Genomic DNA, 23,456 nt, shown 5'->3' on the forward strand with positions numbered 1-23,456 from the left:
TACAATATTACATTTTAGGATTACGTATGCTCCAACAAGGTCCATTTAAAGCTATACTGTACAGACTTTTCACCAATGTAAGCAGTTGGATTTTCGAGAATTTTCTAAATGTAATATTCATAGGCCATTTTTTTTGTATGAATCTGTAGTTCCATGACTACTAAACTATAACATATTGTGTAATATCACCAAAATATGTCATTTAATTTAAGGAAAAGTGTTGGGGTTTTCCTACCCCTGAACCAGTAAATAAATACGGCGTTGCTGAAAAATAAATATACATAATAAGCACCATAAAATAATAATGCAAACGCCATACAGTATTAAATTAATAAAAATCAGGGTGGAATTGGCTAAAAATAAAAAATTACCCTGGCTTCTGGTACCGTTAGTTTTGTATAGCACTATGTTCTAAATGAATATTTTTCTTTGACCTATTATTTTAAAAATACCATACAAAATAAATTTATCAAAATATCCCACTTCAAAACTTAAAAATTGGTTCACCTGCATACTCTGGTGTGCCGCCCAAAATTAACGGCATATTGCTTAAAGTTGTTGTCTCGTATGGTACTACAACTCTATATATAATTTATGGTGAGTAATTTGACCCTTTAGATTTTTAGCATGGGCTTGTAGTAGACCACATAGTAAGCGGTTAATTAGCGGCTGATTATGAGCCTGGTTCTGGCGGTCCAGAATTTTCCTAACCGATTTTACTAATTTTGCACGCAAACTTATTTTGAAATTACCGTGCAAACTGTTCTTCGGGTTTCTCGGATTGCGGCTTATTTTTTAATTAGCTGATGAAATTTTGGTCCAGTTAGCCGAATTAGTTCAACCCATCAATGACAATGAACCTAATAATGACTATTTAGTCAGAGCACATTCTAATCAAGAAGACCATGTATCTTCTTTGAGGCTATCCGAAGCGAAACCCCTTCAGGTTTTTACAATTTACCTTTAAATTAGGAAAACGCAAATTTACGACTAATATGCTACTAAACGGTAGATTTAGAATAAATGTTACTTTATAAGATGAGCAAACTATATTTTGGCTGAAACATCAACTAACACACCCTTTAAAGTACCTCTTCAAGTAGGAATATATTTTGACAACAAAATTAATGACGCTTTTCAACACTTCATATTTGAAACATTACATGAAGTACTCTTTGGACAAAACAATAAAGTTACTTTTACAGAAACCCTTTCTGACAATAAATAAACAATAAGCCCTGGAATTAATATCTAATTATCTTAGGACTGATGACCTTATGATGATGATACCATGGCACTAACCATAATGGCATTAAAGAAACATACTCCCATTTTAGAACGAAATTTTACTACCCAACAATTTAAAGAAATTAATTACGTTTTACATCAATAAATTTGACGTGTTTAAAATGCAAATTAACGAAATGACTAAACAATTCCAAGAAATTTATTCAAAAAGTCAACTAGTGTCTACTGATGAAGAAGAACCTTTAAATCAATTAAAATTCAACAGACCATTATTTTGTCAGAAGATATTGGATGTATAATATTAGCTTTCCTATTGTAAAACCTATCAGGTTCTAATGAAATAAAATTAATCCTTTAATAAAAGAAAATATTATCCTTTTAATGCCTTCCGTTTTTATGTTGAAATATGAAACCTTCACCCTATGGTATAGCGATTGTACTGTCGTGAATAACCACCAATACTATATCACAGAACTGTACCTAATCAACTAAGAGAAAATCACCATAATAAACCAAGAAGTTTATGAAAAAAAAAACACCAGATCAAGAGGGAAGATATTCAATTTAGGACAATTATCTTAGGAATCCCAAAGGAAAAACTTCTCAAGCTCAGCAATTATCCCCAAGACCACCAATAGATAGCAACACTACTACAGAAGATAGAGAAGACTCCGGTCCATCTACAGCAATTGACCTTCGCTTCATATGCTGCCATCACGACCCTCTCATTCGTGATATTAACCACATCAATCGCCACCTTGTGTCTCAAGGGACGGCTAAAGTCCGTTCTGTTCAAGAAGAACCGACGAGTGTATAAGGAAAATGCTAAAGAATTTAAAGAAATGGCGACATCCCAGCACCCCTTTGTCTTGTAATTGTTTAAAGACGAGGACGTCTTTATGTCCTATAGCAATCTTTGCATTTCCAGTTCCAAGTCGATAAAAGTAAAAAGGAAAGACTTCTTATTTAGTATTTATCTTGGATATATTTACACATACTTCTAAAATAATTTAACTTGATCAATTTTGAAATGTAATTTAATTTTTTGTTTGTACAAATTTCTCTGAGATTTTTGATGTTCGCTTGTTCAATATCATAATTTTGGGTTTGTCTCCCACACCATCCTAAAATTTACATAATTTAAATACACAGACACATATTGTAAAATATAAAGTTTGTGGTAGCTTAACGTCATATTTTCGTTACAATAAGAGGTATAATAACGTTGGGATTCCCAACTTGGGAACTACCTACCTATCTGTAAACTAAAAGATAGTGATTCCCAAAATGTTTTTTTTTGTATGTAGATCCTATGTAAAGAATACATTTATTACACATACACATTGTCAGAAAACATAAACTTGAAAAAAATATGCATCCTTTTAAACCCAATTACATACACGTACTTTGTAAAAATTTCATACCTGATAAACACTTAGTTATCACTTTTTATATACAATTACAACAGCGTAAATAGACGAATTTATTATTATAAATATTATCTTCAAATATCAAAAATTAATGCAGCATAAGTAAAAATTACTATCAACAACTGTCTTTCAAAAATAATCAAAATAAATTGACAAAATGATAACGACCATAGATAAATAACGACCTTTGAGAAGAACCATAGATCTACTATCTATGACCATAGATAAATCTATGACCATAGACGAAGGACGTTAACCATAGATGTCTATAAACAAATTAACATACAGCTAAAGTCCTGTGAATCTGGCACCCGATATAAATAATCCTCTAATTTAATGTTTACCAATAAATTGTGCGGCGTTTGCGGGTTCGAAATATGTAAGTATCATAATTGTGCATCCGTTAATTCTGTTAAAAAAAGGAAATTCGTTTCGGGTGCAGGAAGAAATTAAATGTCAATTTATTCAAAAACTACCAAAGTTGTGATAATTACTACATTCCCCCTGTCCATTATTTCTCTTCTCCATTCCTCTAGTTGTTCCTGACCCCTCATTATCCATTTTAGGGCTATTCATTCCTTATTTATTTTTTCTCCATACCGATTCTGAATACTTTCTTCATATCTCTTCTTATATCCTATTCCTGTAGTCCTCTTATTTTTTCTACGTCTCTTACTCCTCATTTTTTTTCCCTTCTTACACTATAATCAGGTGTATTTTTTATAGTTTTAGATATATTCCCCAACCTCATTTTTTATTCAATTTATGTATCTTCTGTTAGGCAATAAATAATATGTAATTAATGTAAGTGATTTTAATTTAGCATTTAATTCTTATGTTTCCACATGATAAAATAAAAATTTGTTAAAAGTTAAATTAATCTTCGCAAATCGTTAAGTAGATTGTTTCTTGTCAAATTTTCACTTAATCGTTTACATTAACTTAGAAGAAAATCAAGTAAATTTTACTTTTAGTTCTTTCTCCTTATGGCCAGGCGGCGTAAAAGAAGCTAATATTTTATAAAAGCAGTTATCTGACTATAATTATTTGTGTTAAGTGTATTTATTTCTGTTGAGTTGTTATTAACTATATAAATAAACTTTTTTAGTATCCTATTGTCCTGTTACAATCTTTGGGTATATAGATATTCACTTATTATTAGTTGTAATTGTCAATAATATAGTTAATTAATATTAAGAAATAAAAACACTTGGTATTTTTGTCCCACAATTTTTTATTTATTGTTTTCATTATCAAAGTGAATGTATAAAATATATATTTTACATGGTATTTATAAGGGGATTGAAGCGTATTGCGATTCCTGCAAACTTAAATACTAGTATATGTGTACATGAATTACAGGTCTGTTTCAGCTTTTGATATTTCCAAAATTTCTAGGAGATTTAAACGTCCGCTTTTATTATTTAAAGGAAGGTAGTAGTATATCGACCCAAAAGACATGTTTATGTCCGGGTTATCCGAGGATATGATTATTAACTGATTATTAACCAACTAGGTTATTAACGACGGACATGCCTATGATATTAAGGTTGTGGTCATAGATAGTTGTGGTACTTTTCGTACTTTTTGTGTATTGCCGTTGCCGTGTATTTCCTTTTGTTTGAAAATGGACTTAATTCAATTTGCAAACCGAAACTAACCGAACGGAACGCCGAAGGTCGATAGGGATGATAGGGATTCCTGCATTTAAACCTTCTTCATATAGTCGGATTCGGAGCATTTTTATCAAATAGTTTATCAACTTATTATTAGTAACGAAAATTTAAACTACTATTACTTCATGGACGAGTTAAATTTCAATCCAACAATAAAAAAATATTAGGTTGGAGTTTCGAAAAGGGACATCTTCCGATTATCTTCAAATTTTTACCGCACACTCTCTTATGGATTACATGATGATGCCTAAAAGGATTTTTGGCGACTCGAACCGGAAAGGTTAAAAAAATCCGTAATACTGCCTTCAGATTATTACTACATTAGGAGGCACATACCCGATTTTTTTTTAATAAAATGGGCGGAAGGGGGATATATTACCAATCCTAACATAATTTAACGTGAGTTAGGTTAATTTGCGTTATGTTACATTAGGTAGGATAGGTTAGATTAAAGGTGATTAATTGTTTTCCCCTTTCCCACCAAATATCCGATTAACAAGTATTTACACGCTTACCAGACGAACGTTGAAGTCATCAAATAATTTATTTTACTGTATAAAAGACATTCAAACAATTTAACGTCCGTGAAGAGGTGTGTGCTAAAAAGAATGCAATCGCAGGGTGTTTCTTTTCCGAACTCTAGCCAAAACCAGGAAAAAAGTAAATAGGTATCGGAAAAAAAGTTAATTTACTCATTTTACCTTTTCAAAAAAAAACATATTACTCCTCGCTATGGAACATATAGGATTGAATTTATACTGCAGTTTAATACGCTTTTAGTTTAATATATAAGGAAATAGATACGATTTTTTTAATGTTATTATATAATTAGTTTTGGAAATGTTCCTCATAAAATAAATATTCTTCTGATTAACTATTTATCGTATTTTTGGCGCCAAAATTTGTAGCGTAATAGCCGAGACCCGCATTTACCATAAAAGGACATACGAAGCGGAACGCTTACGCATTGGTTGATATCCGCTTTCTTATATATATAAATAATTTTGATGTTTATAGATATAAATCTTTATCTTTTAATGATTTTACGTTCGTATCAGTTATATCTTATATTTAAGGCACATTATAATTTAAAATAATGAAATCGTTAAAATACGCATAAAAAAGTAGTTCCAAAACATTTACGAACTTGAGAACTAAAATTAATTAATTATATTGCGACGAACCATTTCCTGACCTTTTTAATTGTTTTACATTTTTTTATTCTTATGACAACTAATTTTTCGTTATGCCGACTTATTAGAAAGGGCGTAGTAATTTATATATATGGTAAAGCGCAAGCGCAAATCAACTGCCGGTAGATCAACGTCCGCCACAGACCTCCAAAGTATCTCCAAGCGAAACGTGAACAGTCGTTTATCCTCATATTGCTGGTGTCTCTGGAGTATATTGTTGTGTTATTTAAATTATATTTAAGTAGCTAAATATGGTGAGTACATTTTATCATTTTTTTTTTTGGTGAATAGCTCATGAAATTTGCTTTTTGGAGTTAATTTGACGTTTGTATATATTGCCGGTCGCCATGTCATTTAAGAATAAAAAGCGATTTTAATTTCTTTCATATGTATTCCATTGGATTTGGTTCAATTTTAATTTGATCAGTTATATATTATATTATTATATATTCTAAGATTAATATGTACTTTTCGTGCCTCGCCCACTATTGTGAGGTGTCAACATCTCCATTAACAAACGGATTTTTTTTGTTAAAAGTACTACCAGTCACCTGCATATTATGATTCATTTCTGATTTACAATTATCAAGGTTGATAATTTTGTTTCATCAGGCCGCTGCATTATAAGCCTCTTGTTCTTTCATGTATTTATTAGGTCTGTTATTTGATATGCTTGTTATTTATAAATGTATATGTATGTTGAGGTTAAATGGCTATTTTTTATCAAATATTTTTCTTATTTTAAGAAAATTAAAAAATTGCTAGTATTATCCGCGGCAATATACCTAGCTAAAATTATATTCCATGTGGATACTAAAAATAAAATTCTAATTTTGGCTCTTGTGTAAACTCGGTAAATCTATTCATTTAAAAATTGAAAATAGGAGGTATCCTCCTATTTTCAATTTTTTTCGTAATAAAAATAGCAGTCACTAGCTTTTAATACTGTTTATTTCTAACGAGTAAATACCTATGAAAATAACAGCCATTGAAATTAAACCGTCAGTTACCTAAATGATACACTTTTTATAAACATGAAATACACTATCTATAGATAATTAACCTTATCTCATAAAAATAAGAAAATTATTTTTTGTTGTGATACACCGATGTTTTGAATAATAATCTAATAAGGCGATATTTTTGTGCAGTGTACATCCAAACTACTAATTTCATTTTTTTTAATGTAGGTAGTTACCTATAATTTGTACTCTTTATTTGTCCGTACACTCTAATCGGTAAATGAGCGTCTATTCACAGGTATCTACATGTATATACTTACTCCTGTTATATAAAACCGTTTTCATGAAAATGTTTTATAAAAAATAATTTTCTTATGAAATAACAATATACGTGATTGATACATATATAAAAATACAAATAGGACTTATTGCTAAACAGAGTGCAATTGTAAACGTAATTTTATATAGTAACAATAATTCTCAAATTTTATATTTACCAGCAAATAAATGACGTAATAAGAAAAGATAACTCGGAAATTACATACCTACCAACCTACCTACTTTACTTTATAATTGTTTTTTTTTGCTAACATTCAAATGAAGTCATTTTAATAATTTTAAGAATTATGATGCTGTATAATAGATTATGTATTATCTATAGTAATTATGAATTAATTTCTTTATTGTTCCAATAAAAAATATACTGTATAAGACCTTATATTAATGTAGGTAGCAATTCATTCTAAAGATCACTTATTGTAGTTGTGCATATGTACGTCCTATTTATTGTATAAAGGGCCGTATCGTCGAGAAAAGATTTGGCTGTGGGACTTCAAAGTATCTGGGGTCATATGGGTATACAAAATTTGAAAACTTATTTAAATGATTTTAATGTAGGGCTTTTCTTTATTTAAAAGAGAGAGTACGAATACTAGAAAAAATTTTTTTTAAAGTTCCGAATTTTCGGCCCCCCTTCAAAAAATCGGGCCCCGAGGGATTCCTGCCTTCTCTCTCAACGGCCCTGGTTGCGTACATGTACGTAATTATATTACACAATTAAAGGCTTTAACCTCATATTTACCTTCTATGCGGGAGACAATTCGTAACGATAAGTACACAGCTGTTGAATTCTACCAGCTCTTAATTGAGTCAGTATGATTTAAGCTTAATATACTTTCACATGTCTTTTTGCTTTACATAATAATAGAATATTAGTGTAGTCTTTACAATTAATTAAATTTATATCTTATTGAATTTGCGGTTTTGTTGAATTCGATTATTTTGTTTAATTAAATTAATCACTATATAGTAATATTCTTTGGTTCTGCGTAGGTATAGACTTGTAATGATAATAATTTGGGCGGCTATTTCCTTTATTTGCTTGTGGCAAATCACAATGCCGGATAAATTTGTTTGTTAAAATCTAACCGCTATGTCTCATCGTCAGCAGCACCATTCGTCAAATTTGAACGGGTTATGCTAGTTACGAATACTTACTTAACTTTATTGTTCTTATTTTGAAATAATAAAATTAGAAGATTGGTTTTTAGTTACCGGCAAACAAAAGATTGAATTATACATGCCGTTTTACAAAAATTGCACTTTAAATAGTCTAAATTACAAACAAAAGGTGCTTTGTACTTTTTTTTTTACAGTGGAAAATTATAATCCAAGGTTTTTATACACAGAAATTTATTTTTATTGTGCATATGCATATATGTACATATATATAATATGTGATAAAATGGATCAATTACATTTTTTTAAAGGTTCTATAAAATTACATCCATACTAATAATTTGAAGAATTGACTTTTTTATAATCCTTCGATTACTTAAACTGGTGTTGTATAACCTCCTCACTTTAAAGGAACATTTTACATTTAACGGATAAGTATTTGTTAAAATTATACCTACTCTCAAAACAAAATTTTGGCCGCGTTCCCAACTAGAGAATTTATATAGGTAGGTATTATATGAGAAAAATGTTAACGTTTGGATTTACATTTTAACATTGATGGATTCTACATAACATAATATATAACTGATTTTTCTCGCATTTTTTTATTATTTTGACTGTGTATGGACAGTAGGTAGGGCCAAGTGATAACCGCTACTCAATTTTTCATGTACATTAATACAAACATAAATTATTTTTAATTGGGACTGAAGACTAAAGAAAACAATAAGAATAATGGGTAATGGTGGAGATTAGCGTACACCTTTACGACTTTTTTTGAAATTTTAGTATGTTGTACTATTCGTCATGTTGGTCAGGAATCAGGAGTATATGTGTATTAACTAATAGTGTAAATGCAGATGTGAGTTTGTTTGCTTGATACCATTTCACCCCTCTTCCTCCCTCTCACCTTCGATCAATCTTACATGGAATATTTGCGGGATGGTGAATTTATCGATATCGCCTAAATAATTCAAGTAAGGTTAGGTTTGGGGAAGAAGGAGGGGGTGTTTAAAAATTGCCATTCCGCAAGTACTTCATCTAAGATTCGGCCGAGGGGACAAAACAAACACCTTATCTTCGGACCTTGACCTTTTGCATTGAATTCTGCAAACGGTTGTGGAGGGGCGAGGTGGGTTGTTTAAATGTTGTCATTCCGCAATTTTTTTTCACGGAAGATTGGAGTGAGGGGAGAAGGTTATTTGACAATTGTCAAAAAATTTAACGCTCCCTTCCCCTTTCACCCTTAATTTAATCTTACATGAAATATTTGTCTGATATCGCTTAATTTGTTTTAAATTAATTATTTGGTCGCAAGTGCGCGCATCGTTTTCACTTCCTGCGACTGCGACCGTTTAGTCGCGGCGACTAAAAAATCGCAATGCGCACTAGGCCTTTACGTACAGCGATAAACAATTCTATACATACTCACTTAGACACTTGTTTTAATTTGAAGAAAAGACATGACAAACCAAAACAGTATCTATTCTTAGTGTAAATTAAGATTAGACTCACTATAAAGTTGTAGACAATTTTATTGATGTAAAACCAACAGCAATCATTTTACACAAAAAAAAAATACTTACAACCCCATATTTGTTCAGATACATCTGTAATAAAGGGAATATATGGAAGTCATACCTTCTTTAGCTTTAGGTTCATTTAATAAGGTGTCTTCGAAAAAGACATTGTGGTTATATTTAGTAGCACATCACAATATCTTGTAGTTTTCAGACATACATGGCCGGCGTACATCGATTCGATATTGTTTTCCAGAGTGTTTTGCCGTGATCCAATGGATGTTTCGCCGTTGCTTGCTGCAGCATCTTCAGTGGTGGTGGCAGGTGCCGAGTTGTGATTGATCAGTCTCAACATTTGGAACTGTGAAATTCCATGGACCACGGCAAAACATTATCTACAGTATTTTTGAGTTAAATTCTCTTTACGCTCGTTTCAATTCAGGAATTAATAGAAAACATTCATAGAATGTCTCTTTGTATCCGTTTAAACTTCTGATAACTCCAATGATCAATGTGAGCAACTTTCGTTCATTTTATATAATGTTTAATCGGTGATAATAGCAAAACTTAACGGCACAGAAATGTCAGTCATTTTGTTTGAATATGGTTTTTAAGAAAGGATTATTTTTTATATGTATAACCATATAATTTGCCAATGGCTAGAAATATAGATGGTTTGACATTAAACAATGTAAGATTTTCGAAACTACTTTCATGATTAGCTAGCCTGATTGTACAAAGAAGTATTGGTTCATTATAAACCGATTGAACCTATTTTCGTTCAGAAACGTTCGCTAAAATCAATCGTTCAATCTAAATGTGAATAACACGTTATTTAATGGATGCATTTTTGTTAAAATTTCGTTATTTAAAGTCATGCATTTCGTTATAAAACCCGTTTTCGTTATAACCAACTTCGGTTGTATTTTTTCAAACTTTTTTTCTTTTAAAATGCATGAAATTTTACAAAACTAGTTTTTAAAATTTTTAGTCATTCGCCTTTACGGCATTTCACTCATCTTTTGTTATTTTCCCACAATATTTAATTCGGATTAATAATTTGGAGCAAATTAGTACTTAACACTTAGTTGAATATAGAATGTAGAAAAATAAGTTTACCTTTTTCATATCTGCAATAATAAACCTATACAAGCCAAATCAGTGGATAGATAAATGAATAAATAATAAGTATTAAATAGGTAATAAAATGGATAGTATTGCATTTTTAATTTATTTATTAATATATAGTGAAACTGAAAGAATTAATGTTTTTATTTTTTTACTAGGCGTCAGGTGTCACTGTCTCTGACGCTTGCAAAACAACTTACGAAGAAATTAAAAAAGACAAGAAACATCGGTACGTGATTTTTTTCATCAAAGATGAGAGACAAATCGACGTGGAAGTAGTAGGTGCTCGAGATGCGGAATATGATCAGTTTTTGGCTGATTTACAGGCTGGTGGTGCTGGTGAGTGTCGATATGGACTCTACGATTTCGAATATATGCATCAGTGTCAAGGTACATCGGAATCGTCCAAAAAACAGAAACTCTTCCTAATGTCTTGGTGTCCAGATACCGCAAAAGTTAAAAAGAAGATGTTATATTCAAGGTAATTTACTTTTTACCTTCTATATTTGCATAAAAAATAATTTATAATAAAATATTAGATTTATTGGAAAACTATACTAAAAAATGATTTTTTTTATACCATTGGAAACTGACATGAGGGCCATAATTAATATGGGTGACTTCAAATTGCAAATATAAAATAAATACCTGCATTTTGGATCAGTGATAGTTAATTTAATGATTTAATGCTTTCTTTGACTGATGTTTTTAATTGGGCAGGTTCAAGTAATTATAAGTAATTTCATTTTATATATATGTATATGAATATTTTAATGTCAAATTAAAGCTGAAATTTTTGTCATATTGACGGTAGAAGACATTCAACAGTTCTTAATTTTTATAAAAGATGTAAATTTTTATTTGATGTATTACTATAACAGCCCTTGACAGCACAGATAAATGTGCTTATAGCCAGTACGTATAGGCGAAGTGATAATTTTTATTGTAATTCGAGAATAATTATTTGCTTTTATTTAATTTTATGTAAAGGAATTTAATACGTTGACAATTTACAATATGCAACTTATTCTAGTTAGAATTTTAACCACCAAACGTCGTAACCAAAGTGGTCAGTTCCCAATAGTTACATAGAGAAATAGCATATCAGAAAATGTTTTTTATAATAAAAAGTTATTCTCATTTATTTATTTATTTCTAAATCTTATTAAGTAAGAACGGCAAGAAATTTCAGAAATTATGAAAGTTGAAAACATTTTTTTTTTATTTTAGCTCTTTTGATGCTTTAAAGAAGTCTTTAGTAGGCGTACAAAAGTACATCCAAGCCACAGACCTTTCTGAGGCCAGCCAAGAAGCGGTGGAAGAGAAGCTACGAGCAACCGATCGTCAGTAGCATGCATCCTTTTTTTACTCTCAACATTTATCTACTGCTACTCTTCACCCTGTGAAGTGTTTATTTATATAAGAAGTATTTGAGTAACTATTTAATAAAGCTTCATTTTAAATTTAATTAACTTTTTGTTGCATTATTTCAGTTTTTAAGATTTATGTTATTTGAAGTATCCGGTACACTAAAAGAACCGTCAGTCATTAGAAGATATGTTTGTTTTTTTATTTTTTATTATCTTTGAAAATGGACAATTCACCTACAATTTTTTACCAAATAAATTATTTAAAAAGTATTTCCACATGTTTACTTATTATGCTATTACTATAATATGCATTTTTTAAGGAATTTTCGTGAAAAATTAATTATGTTGATGATTGGAAACATTTATGCATCTCTTCTTTAACATATATAAGTTAAACCTAATGAAAGGTAACATTTTAATATATAAAAAGTTTTTGAAAACTAATGCAGATAAAACACAGTTCAGTCTAACTAAGGATAACGCCTTTAGCGTCAAAACGTATTTTTAACTTAAGCTTTTTATGTGGGCTTGGGTTTTTGCGTTATTTAGACGTAAACTAAGCCAAAACATTTTATATTAATCTCAATGTCAGCAATAAAAAAGTTAAGACTAAATTATTATATGAATAATGCTTGATATTATTCGGGCTTGATGGACTTGGTATAAGATTAGGTACTTCTTATTTCTTCTAGTGCGGTTATCATGCTCAGGGAACGTAGCGAGGGCATAAAGTACTTCAAATCGATGTTGACGAAGTGTCAGATATACTTTGACGGTGTCCTCATCGAAGAAGAAACAATCCTAGATCACGGGCTTCAAGCCCGAATATTATTCATTTAATACCTACCGTGAAAACCTCTAATAGCTATTTAAATGAAATCATCTTTTCTGTTCTTATTTATTGTAAATTCTTTTATAAAATTATTATTATCCTCATTTTTGTAGAAATAACCTAACCATTTATCAAATGTTGAACTAAAACAATGTTTTATTAATTTTTATTTTGGTAATGACTGCAAAGCCCCCTAAAAAAGTACACCTTTAGGACGTCAAACGTGCACAAAACAGCTGGTTCTACTTTATTCGTCAATTTCCCACAAAAATTCGTGTGGTTGGCGTGTCGCACCAAGTCATAGGTGATTTAGTGCGAATGCGATGTACGACTCTATCTTTCCTCTTTTCGATTTGTTGCCCACACTACTACATTTACTAACACCTCAATTCAATAATAATCTGGAATTTGAAATGCGTGATAATTCAAATTAAATAGTGTGTATTTATTTATTAGTTGTAAATATTACTTGATTTTATCTGTCAGTTGTTTTGTAAGCAAGACTGGCACTACATTTGCTTGCTGGTTACCAGTAAGACAATAGCAGACTTGTTTAATGTAAGACTCGTGTTATTACTGTTATTAGTAACGTATTATAGAAATTTTTAGTTAACTGCTATTTGTAAAAGCTGTTGAATTAGCTGATACTTCATTTTTTTTAGTTATTTATCAGTTACTTCTTGCTGAAATAACTGTTTTAGCACAATTTACTATTTTTGTGCTTGCAACTTATTATTTTTTGATTGATAATAAATTATAATATACTACATTATTTAAGTATATGTACTTTACTGAACGATTACGTATTTTGCATTTATGAATGTTCTATTTTAATTTGTTCTACTATTCACTCAAACTTTTTTTCTCATACTAAATTTATATTTTTTCTTTTTATTCTGATTGGAATCCGATTAGACTGTCAGTGTGCTAGTATTTGTTATTATTTAAATTGTATCCGGTGCACTTATTGCGAAACATGGTTTTATTAAAATTAATAATAAACAGACAATTTCAAATGTTTCACCAATTTATGTATTAATATACTCAACATCAACAATAACAGGAAGGTACTAAATTACAAAATAAATTTCCTGAATCGTTAAAAGTATAAAGGATGATGTTTGGCTCAATAATTGGCACTCATTTCTATATGATTATTTAGGATATTTAGCTTATTTAACTTCTTGCCATTATTAACATTCTTATTTTATATCCTAATATTTTTTATGTTGATAGTATCATTAAAGGCGATGGAGTGTTCAGATATACCAGTTTTTTAATTTTTTTTATAAATACTATATCGGGTGTTTCATCTAAGACGGTTTCGTCCACAACTCGTTATACATTTAATAAATAAAACGTTTTTATAAAAGTGATCTGGAAGCATATAGTGCATATACAGAAAATATTTTTAATCATACAGGTTGTTCTATCTCTTCTGGATGCTACATAATTTCGTTATTTTAAATGGAACACAAATATATTTTTACATTTTTGGTAAATCCACATACGGATGAGTTTGTTTGATATTCTAGTATTCGCATTTGATATTTTCATATTAATATTAATTTCGAAAGTTTTCTCATTCTTTTGTACGATCAGTATTCTAATATGCTAAGGTTTTCTTGTAATTTTTTTAAATTATTTATTTGCAACATTAGGAGGATACGATAGTCTGTTGTCAAACCCCTGCATTAAGCTTCTCTGGCGTTCTGGAGTAGAGGTCGGTGGCAGTACTGAAATTGTAGGCTGGAAATTATAGAAGGGTTGGGGCGAAAGAGCCTCTTGTACACCAACGGCGGCACTCGCGCTTTCTAGGAAAGCGGCAGTCTTGGCGCCAGGCGGCCGTAAACTTAAATAGCCAACTGAACTTTTTCCTCACATGATATACACAAAATACAGAAAAACAACAATAGGTACTACTAAGGCGTACCCCGTAAGCTACGCAAATGCGAAGAATGCAATATTTGAAGAAGATATTACTAGGGCGTGTAAGGTATAGGAGTGAACACTTACATTTAATGTTAAGCATAATAAGGCAACCTGTACTTCGTTTTGCATTTTATTTTCATAATATTTCTCTTTAACTTTCGAATGTACGGAGATTCTATTCCCCAGACAGGGTTTGCACTCTACTAGAAATACCAATCAATACAAAGAACGGTGACCAGATTGAGAACGAAATACACAATTACGTTGTGCATACAAGTTCTAATGTTCTCTTAGTCTAATAATTTATTTTTTTTCTGCCGTCTGAGGCGAAATAAAAAATATATTCACTGATAAACACAATTTAAAAACTCTGCAAACGAAAGTAATTCTAATAAAAGCAATAAGTTAACATCCTAAAATTTCAACTATTTTTACGTACAGATATCTGAAACAAAATGAGAAGTTGGTATTGCACGCTGTAGCTTACTTAGGCAAAGGAGTACTTACATACGTTCTAGCTGAAAGACGCATTGTGATGAGCCCTTTTTTATTATCATAAAAAACAAGTTTTTCTTAATTTTGTGCATTTTTCTCATCAGCATGGTAAATGAAATTTTGTATATTTTATTTGGTCACTTTTTTCTGCTTAATTACATCCTTAATACTGAATACGCAGTTTGAATAATAGTATTAAACAATTATACACTACGAATGTTTTACTGTTAAAAAGTTTGTGCTTTCAAGGGTTTTTTAATTGTAAGTAAATTTCAGTGTATTAAAAAGGAGGAAAGAAATTTCGGGTAAATTATCCTTTACAATCTTTTCACACTTATTTAATTAAAGCTTAAATAATAATGTTTTTACTGAAAAATGACAAAATTAATATCATGGAAAATAATAAACAAAGTTAATGTATGAGAACATCAAATTAAACTGGTTTGTAATCTAATTTCGTTTCAAGTTTTTTATTATCTGCCACTTTTCTTACTGCTTTCATAAAATCTTCTTGAATAACATATTCCCTTTCAGCTCGAATAGCAAACAATCCTGCTTCAGTGCACACATTCCTTAAAAATAGAAATGAAAAATATTTAATAATAGTGCAAAGAATGTAAAAATAAATGTGATTAAATTATTCAGTTATATAATTTTAATATGTACTGATGTTTATCATGAAAATATTGCTTGTTTGATTGAAAGAATGGTAACTATATAAGATATAATTGAAGGACAAGATTGTATGAATTATAATTACCGTAAATCTGCTCCGTTGAAATTATCCGATAATTTAACAATTGCTTCATAGTCAATTTCCCCATGTTTAGCAATCGGTGCTGCATGAATTTTCAAAATTTCTAATCTCGCCTGCTCATTAGGCAACGGAATTTCAATTTTACGATCCAAACGGCCTGGACGAAGAAGAGCAGGATCGAGTGTATCTGGTCTGTTTGTGGCCATTATCATTTTAACCTAGGTCATACGTTAATGAGTATGAAAAAGGAGTTTATTTTTTTTATTACCTGTCCTAATGAATCAAAACCATCCATTTGGTTAAGAAGTTCCATTAAAGTTCGTTGAATTTCTCTGTCGGCCGATGTACCTTCAGAAAATCTGCGACCACCTTAAGAATGCATTTATTTATTTATAATAAAAAAACACATACACTTCAGTGTGCATGATAGAATTACAAATTTTATAAAGGATTCTTGGGGGACAAAACTTTTGGGTAAACTGCAATATGGATGCAATATTCAGAATTCATAAACTTTTACAACCTGCAATGATTTCTGACCGAATTCTTTTGTCTTTTCCATATATGTAGTTCTTTTACATTTATAAATGTATTTTATTCCTTTCCTATGAAATCGGTATTCGGCACAGAGCCTACTCTTTTTCCCTCTAACTCATGTCTAGCCACTACTGACTACTAATGTAAATTAATACATAAAAGCAAGAGCAAACTAATTCAAATTAAAAAATAATAAACCATAGCCATGAGGGATTCTTTCAGACAAAAACTATTGCTCAGAATTTTATAAAAAAAAAGTATACATGTGAAAATCAAATTCATTCACTGTATGCTTTTCCTTTTCTACTCCACACATAGAGAAATATTGACAATGAAATAGAACCCCTTAACTAAGGAAGACACGACGGTTGCAGTAGTTTTTACACCAAGGACTTAAAACCAAACCAAATTACTGATAAGGCACTGAAGATCACACGGCTTAATTCTTGCTGAAAATACAGTGTTTGAAGACTGGAGCTTTCTGTTTAGGCTGAAAGCCAGCTCAATTCTTATTAATTAGTAACAATAATAAGGAAATACAACTGCTTTATCATCTGATCGACTTAGTATGTTAGACAAAATAGGCAATGTTAAAAAAAAACTGGACAACCAGAAGAATTGATCTGCGAAGTTAACTAAATATTGGGACAAAATAAAACCGTTAATAAATTACTATTGGTCATTGTATTAACTGACTAGTAATTATCATGAAAGTTTAAGATCATTAAATGATAGTTTAAAAAGAATTATTTGGAAAAACTTCAGTATATTCGTGCAAAATATGCCAGGACCACGATTAATGTAAATAACAAAATTGTTCTTACCGATTGCATCAATTTCATCCATAAATATTATACAAGGCTGATGATCTTTAGCATAGTTGAACATTTCTCGAATAAGTCTTGCAGATTCCCCAATATATTTGTCAACAATTGCACTTGAAACCACTTTCAAAAAATTAGCATCAAGTTGAGAAGCTACTGCTCTAGCAAGTAATGTTTTTCCTGTACCAGGAGGACCATACAAAAGACATCCTATAAACAAAAAGATATCATCAAATATAATTAATATTATTTCTTATATTAAGCCTAAAGAATGATAAACAAACTTCTAATAACAAATTAAGGCAAAAATTAAATAAAAAAAAATGAAGCCATTGCCTTTTGGTGGTGTAATCCCCACTCGTTGGAAAAGTTCTGGATTCATGAGTGGTAATTCAATTACTTCTCTTAGTTCTCTAATTTGTTCAGATAAACCGCCAATTGCAGAGTACGTTACATTTCCAGGATCTTCATGACTCATGTTGTAAACAAGAGGATCGACTTCACGAGGTAAGTAACGCATAATTGTCAATGTTGTCATATCAAGTGCAACTCTAGTTCCTGCTTTTAATTTAGCCTTATCCAATTGTCTTCTACATCCTACTACATATCTAGGCCCATTTGTAGCCTTCACAATGACTAAAAACTTATAATGATAAAAATATTCATTCATCTTCATAACACACTAGTACAAACATTTCTCTTCTGTTAGTTGTTTCAAAACTTCGCCAACAATTTGTCCTACACTTTGTAAAGCCTTAAGATCATTTTCTGACTTATCATATTGTTTAGTAAGATCTTTAAGCTGTTCTCGCACTAAAAATTGAATTATTTTAATTTCAGTTGATCCTGTTGTGATCATTCACTTACTTTCTTTTAATCGAGACTCCACTTCTTTGTGCTCTAGAAGTTTTTTCCGGTAATCCTGAAGAGCTTTTTCACGTTGTTCTTGGTCCACTGCCGTCATTTTTAAGACGTTATTTTATCTTCGTATTTTGCGTTACAAGTTTTTAAATGGGACAGAATTCAACTGCTACTACTTAACTCAACTGCACTAAACCGTATAAATAAGCGCTAAGGGCATACTACAACTTATGGTTCTGACTTGCAATTTCAAGTATCATTTAATTAAGACGTATGATAATTCAGTATGATTTTATTTAACAAAATACTCATAAAACACCATTAACCATAAACACGATAAATTAGCATAATTTTATACCATAGAACTGAATTTACTTCGTTTAGCTTCGTGTACCTGGAAAGGTATCGAAATGTTCACATCATGTTCACATAGTGAGGCACGGCTAAAAGCTTAAAAGCAGCTAAAAGATAGGCAACCCTTACAAGTGTTGTATTTACCTGTTTCTCCAACTTAATTTCTAATGAAAAAGAAAGTTTAATTTTATGAACTACGTTTTTTTTTAATGTAAATAATGAAAATAGAAGTTCTACATTGTTTTCGCTTGTACATCATATATCTTTACTATATATTAGCACAGAATTGCTAATTCCCAATAATATTTTGTACATAAATGTCTTGATATTTCTGTCCTCATTCCAATAAAATAAATAAAAATATAAAATGTAAAAATAGCAGTAATCGTTTATTAGTAGTAGCATTTATTAAATCAAAGTTATAAACATATTTAAAAAAAACTATCACAAACCAAAACACCTTAAAATCAAGTGCATACCATTTAAACCAACTAAAAGATATTATTGATTCTTAAACCTTCATCTTAACTTTTAAAATTAAATAATATATAAAAACTAAATTATACGCTTCCTTTTGCCCCCCGTTCTATCTTTTAAAATTTTCTTTAATAGGGTTAGCCCACTATCATTCTCTTTCACCAATTAAACACATTCATCTACTGCCCTTCCGAGCTCACACCTACACTTGCATTAAATTCTCATCTTTTACTCCACACAGTTTACACTTTCTTCTTCTTTAATCCAATACTTGCATCCTTTACATTCATTTCCTACTCTAAATAGCCAGCATATTCATTTCTTTTCCTCTTCCTAAATATTGTAATGTTCGTGGGTTTAACAAAATTAACTCTTAAGACATAACGACAAAAACTATTTATTTACACTAATTATTAAAAACTAAAAACAATATTAAATTATTACTAAACTTAAATTATGAATTATTCTATTTATTTACACAACTGTTGATATATCACTATTCACTGCGCTATTTATTTCACTGCTATCACTGTCAATTTATTTCTGGATTCACTTCTGCAACGGCCAATTTATTTCTCCTCTTTCTCGGCAATCGTCTCTTCCTTTAAATATTCTTTTGTTTACTTTCTGGAACCTTCTGGAAACATCCGGATAGTTTATTTTTTCTTTGAACTGTTTAACTGCTTTCCCAGAACGCAGGTACGATACACACATTTACAAATACGGCGCACATGAAGAAAGGCGCCCGGGGCTAGTCGGCGAATCGATAAGCTGTTCGAGCACACTTGTACCCGATCGCACACAAACACGCTCGTGCTCGCTAAAATATCTTGGCATTAAATCTCCCTGCCATAACACATAATTTAATCCTATAACGTATTCAGATTCTATTTTTTCAAGTCTTTCCCTCTTATCATTCTCTCACATCTTTTTTTAACCATTTTCCCTTCATTCTAACCCTTTCTATCTCATTAATTTAACCGTTCTTGATTATTTTTTAAATCTTTTAGTGCCCTTAAAAAATAACAAAATAAGTAACAAAACGCTTAAAACAACAAATTCACAGAACATTGCCCATACCATCGACGTTTACTAATGGACATGCCTTAGCGGTCAGAATTGTGGTACAACACAAGAAAGAAAAGGAGCGAAGTTTCGGACAATATCCATCTCTCTCACGATAGTGCGTGAGCGTGTCATGAAAGAGATAGCACTAGTCCGAAACCATACGCCATCTCCCTCACTTCTCGAACCAAGAAATTATTACAACGACATACGGCTAAGGCACGTCCATTAATATATGTCTATGGCCCATACACTGTAATGTGTCAAAATGTGACAGAAATACTATAGTAGTGCCATCTCATTTTCCTTTACTTCTGACACAGGTGCGATGTATAGTAGACACAGCAGTATTCCTAATTGTTCCTTTCCAGGTACTGCAGATACACGAAGTGTATTCATTTCTATATTTTATATATAATTGATAATACTCATGATTTTTTATATAGCGCAATCCAGTGTTGCCAAGATGGTTGCCAAGTATTGCCAACATGGGCAAGTTTAGTAATTTATTTATTTAATAAATCGTACAATTCTCACCGAGTAGAGATCTATGGCAGAGATATTGCACCCCTTCTCGTTTTAGAGGTATGATATAATAAAAAAAGGAAAAAGGTTGATGTATTTTAACCTAATTAAACTAAACTTATATTCTACACTTATAATGTAATCTAAATTTTACTAATTTGTACTCTTATTGAATAGTTGTTTATTATTGATTTTTCTTGATTGGTTGTTTTTTTTTATCAATTTCTTATTTTTTTCTTTGTTATTGCTCGATTTCTATGTAAATCTACTTGTAAATCATTGTATATTGCCTATTGTAGTGTTTTTTGCTAAATGGTTGTGGTATATATGTTTATTGTGTCATAATATCTATGGTGTTATAATTATACTCAATTTTGCTTAAAATGATCCGAAGAGTAATATATTTCAAAGGTAAAAACACGTTTACAAAAGTTGTACCTTGTTAGAATTATGTGTATATGTAGTATTTATTAGGTATTTTCCCTTTGTATAGGAAGGAGATTCGGAAATTTTTGGGGTTATGTACGTGAGTACATTCTTCGCTTTGCTGAACTCGCACCACCTCTGTCCGACTTGCTCTGCACGTCGCAGCGATGGAAAATGGGACCCCCGAGAACGTCTTGCGTTCCAAGCTATAAAGGATGCCTTCCAACGCCCCCTGTTTCTTCACCAACCCGACCCTAACCTTCCATTCACGCTTCAAACTGATGCTAGCCTGGTTGGAATGGCTGCCATCCTGTACCAGCTTGGTCCCAGCAAAGAGAAGATAAAAGGGTAATTTATTATGCAAGTGCACGCTTTTTGCCGGCAGAAAATAAATATCACAGCAATGAGCAGGAATGCCTAGCCATCGTCTGGGCAATGAAGATGTATCGGTCATATTTGGAGGATTGCCCTTTCACCCTCAGGACCGACAGTCTCTCGCTGCTGTAGCTCAACCAGCAGAAGGACTCCAAGGCGAAGCTAATGCGCTGGTCCCTACTATTACAGGAATTCAACTTCCAAACAGAGCATTGCCTGGAAAAAGGGAACCACCCCCAGATTTCCTCTCTCGGTTACCTGGGGACCGGGCAGACCCTCCGACCTGTTCAACGACTTCGACACTCTGATTCCGCCAAACAGCGCCCCAATCCAAGCCTGCCTTGTGGAGACACGGACCCTGGCTGACGAAGTCTCTCTCCTTTGCGGGGTCTGTGAATCCATCTCCACGAACGACATTCAGTATGAATTGTCACATAAAGGTTTCGCTATCCGTGGTGTCCACCGTATCTCCAACGGTGGCAATGTTTGGCCACTAGTGTCCGTTGGTCTTGATAGGTTTGACAAAAAGTCCAAGTCAATTTTTGAACTTGGCAAGATCTGCAGGCTCAACGTCAAAGTTGAGCCTAAGAGAGCCAATGAAGACGTCTCCCAATGCCGCTCATTCCTGAAATTCTTTCTGTTAACTGTATTTATTTTTGCTGAGTTGTTATTAATTACATAAATAAATATATTTAAAATTTCCTTTTGTCCTGTTATAATTTGTAGGTATATAGATATTCACTTTAATAGTCAATAACATGGTTAATTAAGTTGTAAATACGTATTTTTATAACAGCAGCCTGTTGCATACATTAAATATTTAGGGATTTAAATAATTTTATATAAGGGAAATGCAATGTTTTAAAACGTTGAAAATTTGTAGCAATTTTTAGCAATAGATGATTATCACATATTAGTTATATATATTTTCTCAAAACATCGTTTAATAATAATTTAAAGTCAATTATTACATTTTGTACGCTTATACATATAAAATACACAGCTTACATTGTTATACATTAAAGTTGAATAGAATAAATATATTAAATTTACAATAAAAAGCTTTTCACTGTAATAAAAATATAACAATTTCAATACTTTTTTGAAAAATTTTGAGGTCACATTTTAAACCATTGTCCTACAAAATGATCATTAAAATCATTCAAATATTCTATTTTTGTCATAAGGGCAATGTAAAAGAGAAAGAAATCCCACATTGTTGCGGATTGCAAATAAATATGTCTCAATCATAGATAATAGGTCTCAATAATTTTATGTGCCAGTTTTTCCGGTTACGTAGTATGTATACAGGGTGTCTCATTTATAATAATTGAAAAAAAACATGGCTTCCTGACACAAAATACAACAAAAAAGTGTTATACAATTTTTCAATCCAGTGACAATTGAGCTCGCAAATCGTCTTTGTAAATTTGAACGTACAATTTGTTTCATTACGGGCCTGGATCTAAGCGACCAACGTCGCTCAGCTGATCTAGTGTGGATGTAATAAGTACCTACCGGGAAGAAGCCGAATGCACTTCCACCTTGCAAAAAAAAGGTAAAAGTGAAAAAGAAATACGTATCTTTTTTAAAAAATGTTTAAATTGTCCGCCATTTGCTTCAATGCAACACTGACAGCGATGGTGCGAATTTTGGCCCAGATACCGGGAATATTTCGAATTATACGATAGGCATTGGTAATGTAACTCACCACCAACTGATGGTTGAATAAAAACCCTACTAGAATCCACTATCACACTACTAATTGTCCTTTTTGTAATAGTCTTTTATGAAATGACCACTAAATAAATAAACTAACACTAACAAACAAGTAAATTCCATAATAATCCAAAGCGAACTGAACAACCTGTTAGAAACTGCAACATTATGTGTATTTATTCCAGTCACTTCCAGCAGTGTAATTATACGAGGCTATATCAATATTTAGCTTTTTACATTTAATGAAAACAAAATAACCAACTTGGTCCTTCTGGACACATCCTTGTATTAC

General features: G+C 31.3%; 2 protein-coding genes across 2 annotated transcripts; one reads left to right on the forward strand and one right to left on the reverse strand.

The window, feature by feature from the left end:
• Positions 1–5,673: 5,673 nt before the first annotated feature.
• Positions 5,674–12,083, forward strand: LOC108735931 (cofilin/actin-depolymerizing factor homolog). Its single transcript, XM_025973432.1, has 3 exons — positions 5,674–5,801; positions 10,774–11,096; positions 11,846–12,083. Exons 1-3 carry the CDS (start codon positions 5,799–5,801, stop codon positions 11,964–11,966), a joined length of 447 nt encoding a protein of 148 aa, XP_025829217.1. The 5' UTR covers positions 5,674–5,798; the 3' UTR covers positions 11,967–12,083.
• A 31-nt stretch (positions 12,084–12,114) lies between these two features.
• On the reverse strand, positions 12,115–18,326 carry LOC108735926 (26S proteasome regulatory subunit 10B). Its single transcript, XM_018468161.2, has 7 exons — positions 18,230–18,326; positions 18,056–18,175; positions 17,699–17,998; positions 17,363–17,572; positions 16,270–16,370; positions 16,005–16,219; positions 12,115–15,816 (listed from the first exon to the last, which is right to left on the reverse strand). The coding sequence occupies exons 1-7, from the start codon at positions 18,324–18,326 to the stop codon at positions 15,678–15,680; spliced, it is 1,182 nt and encodes a 393-aa protein (XP_018323663.1). The 3' UTR covers positions 12,115–15,677.
• Between the last annotated feature and the right edge of the window lie 5,130 nt (positions 18,327–23,456).

This window comes from Agrilus planipennis, unplaced genomic scaffold (genome assembly GCF_000699045.2).
Source record: "Agrilus planipennis isolate EAB-ADULT unplaced genomic scaffold, Apla_2.0 scaffold95, whole genome shotgun sequence".
Classification (NCBI taxonomy): domain Eukaryota; kingdom Metazoa; phylum Arthropoda; class Insecta; order Coleoptera; family Buprestidae; genus Agrilus; species Agrilus planipennis.

What these genes read in the sequence shown, in the direction of transcription:
- LOC108735931 (XM_025973432.1), top strand. An exon ending in AAGAAGATGTTATATTCAAG is followed by an intron (nt 11,097 to 11,845) that starts GTAATTTACTTT and finishes TTTTTATTTTAG; the next exon opens with CTCTTTTGATGCTTTAAAGA.
- LOC108735926 (XM_018468161.2), bottom strand. Translation starts at nt 18,326, where the DNA reads ATGACGGCAGTGGACCAAGAACAACGTGAAAAAGCTCTTCAGGATTAC. An exon ending in GGATGAAATTGATGCAATCG is followed by an intron (nt 16,371 to 17,362) that starts GTAAGAACAATT and finishes TGCATTCTTAAG; the next exon opens with GTGGTCGCAGATTTTCTGAA. An exon ending in GTTTTGATTCATTAGGACAG is followed by an intron (nt 16,220 to 16,269) that starts GTAATAAAAAAA and finishes CGTATGACCTAG; the next exon opens with GTTAAAATGATAATGGCCAC.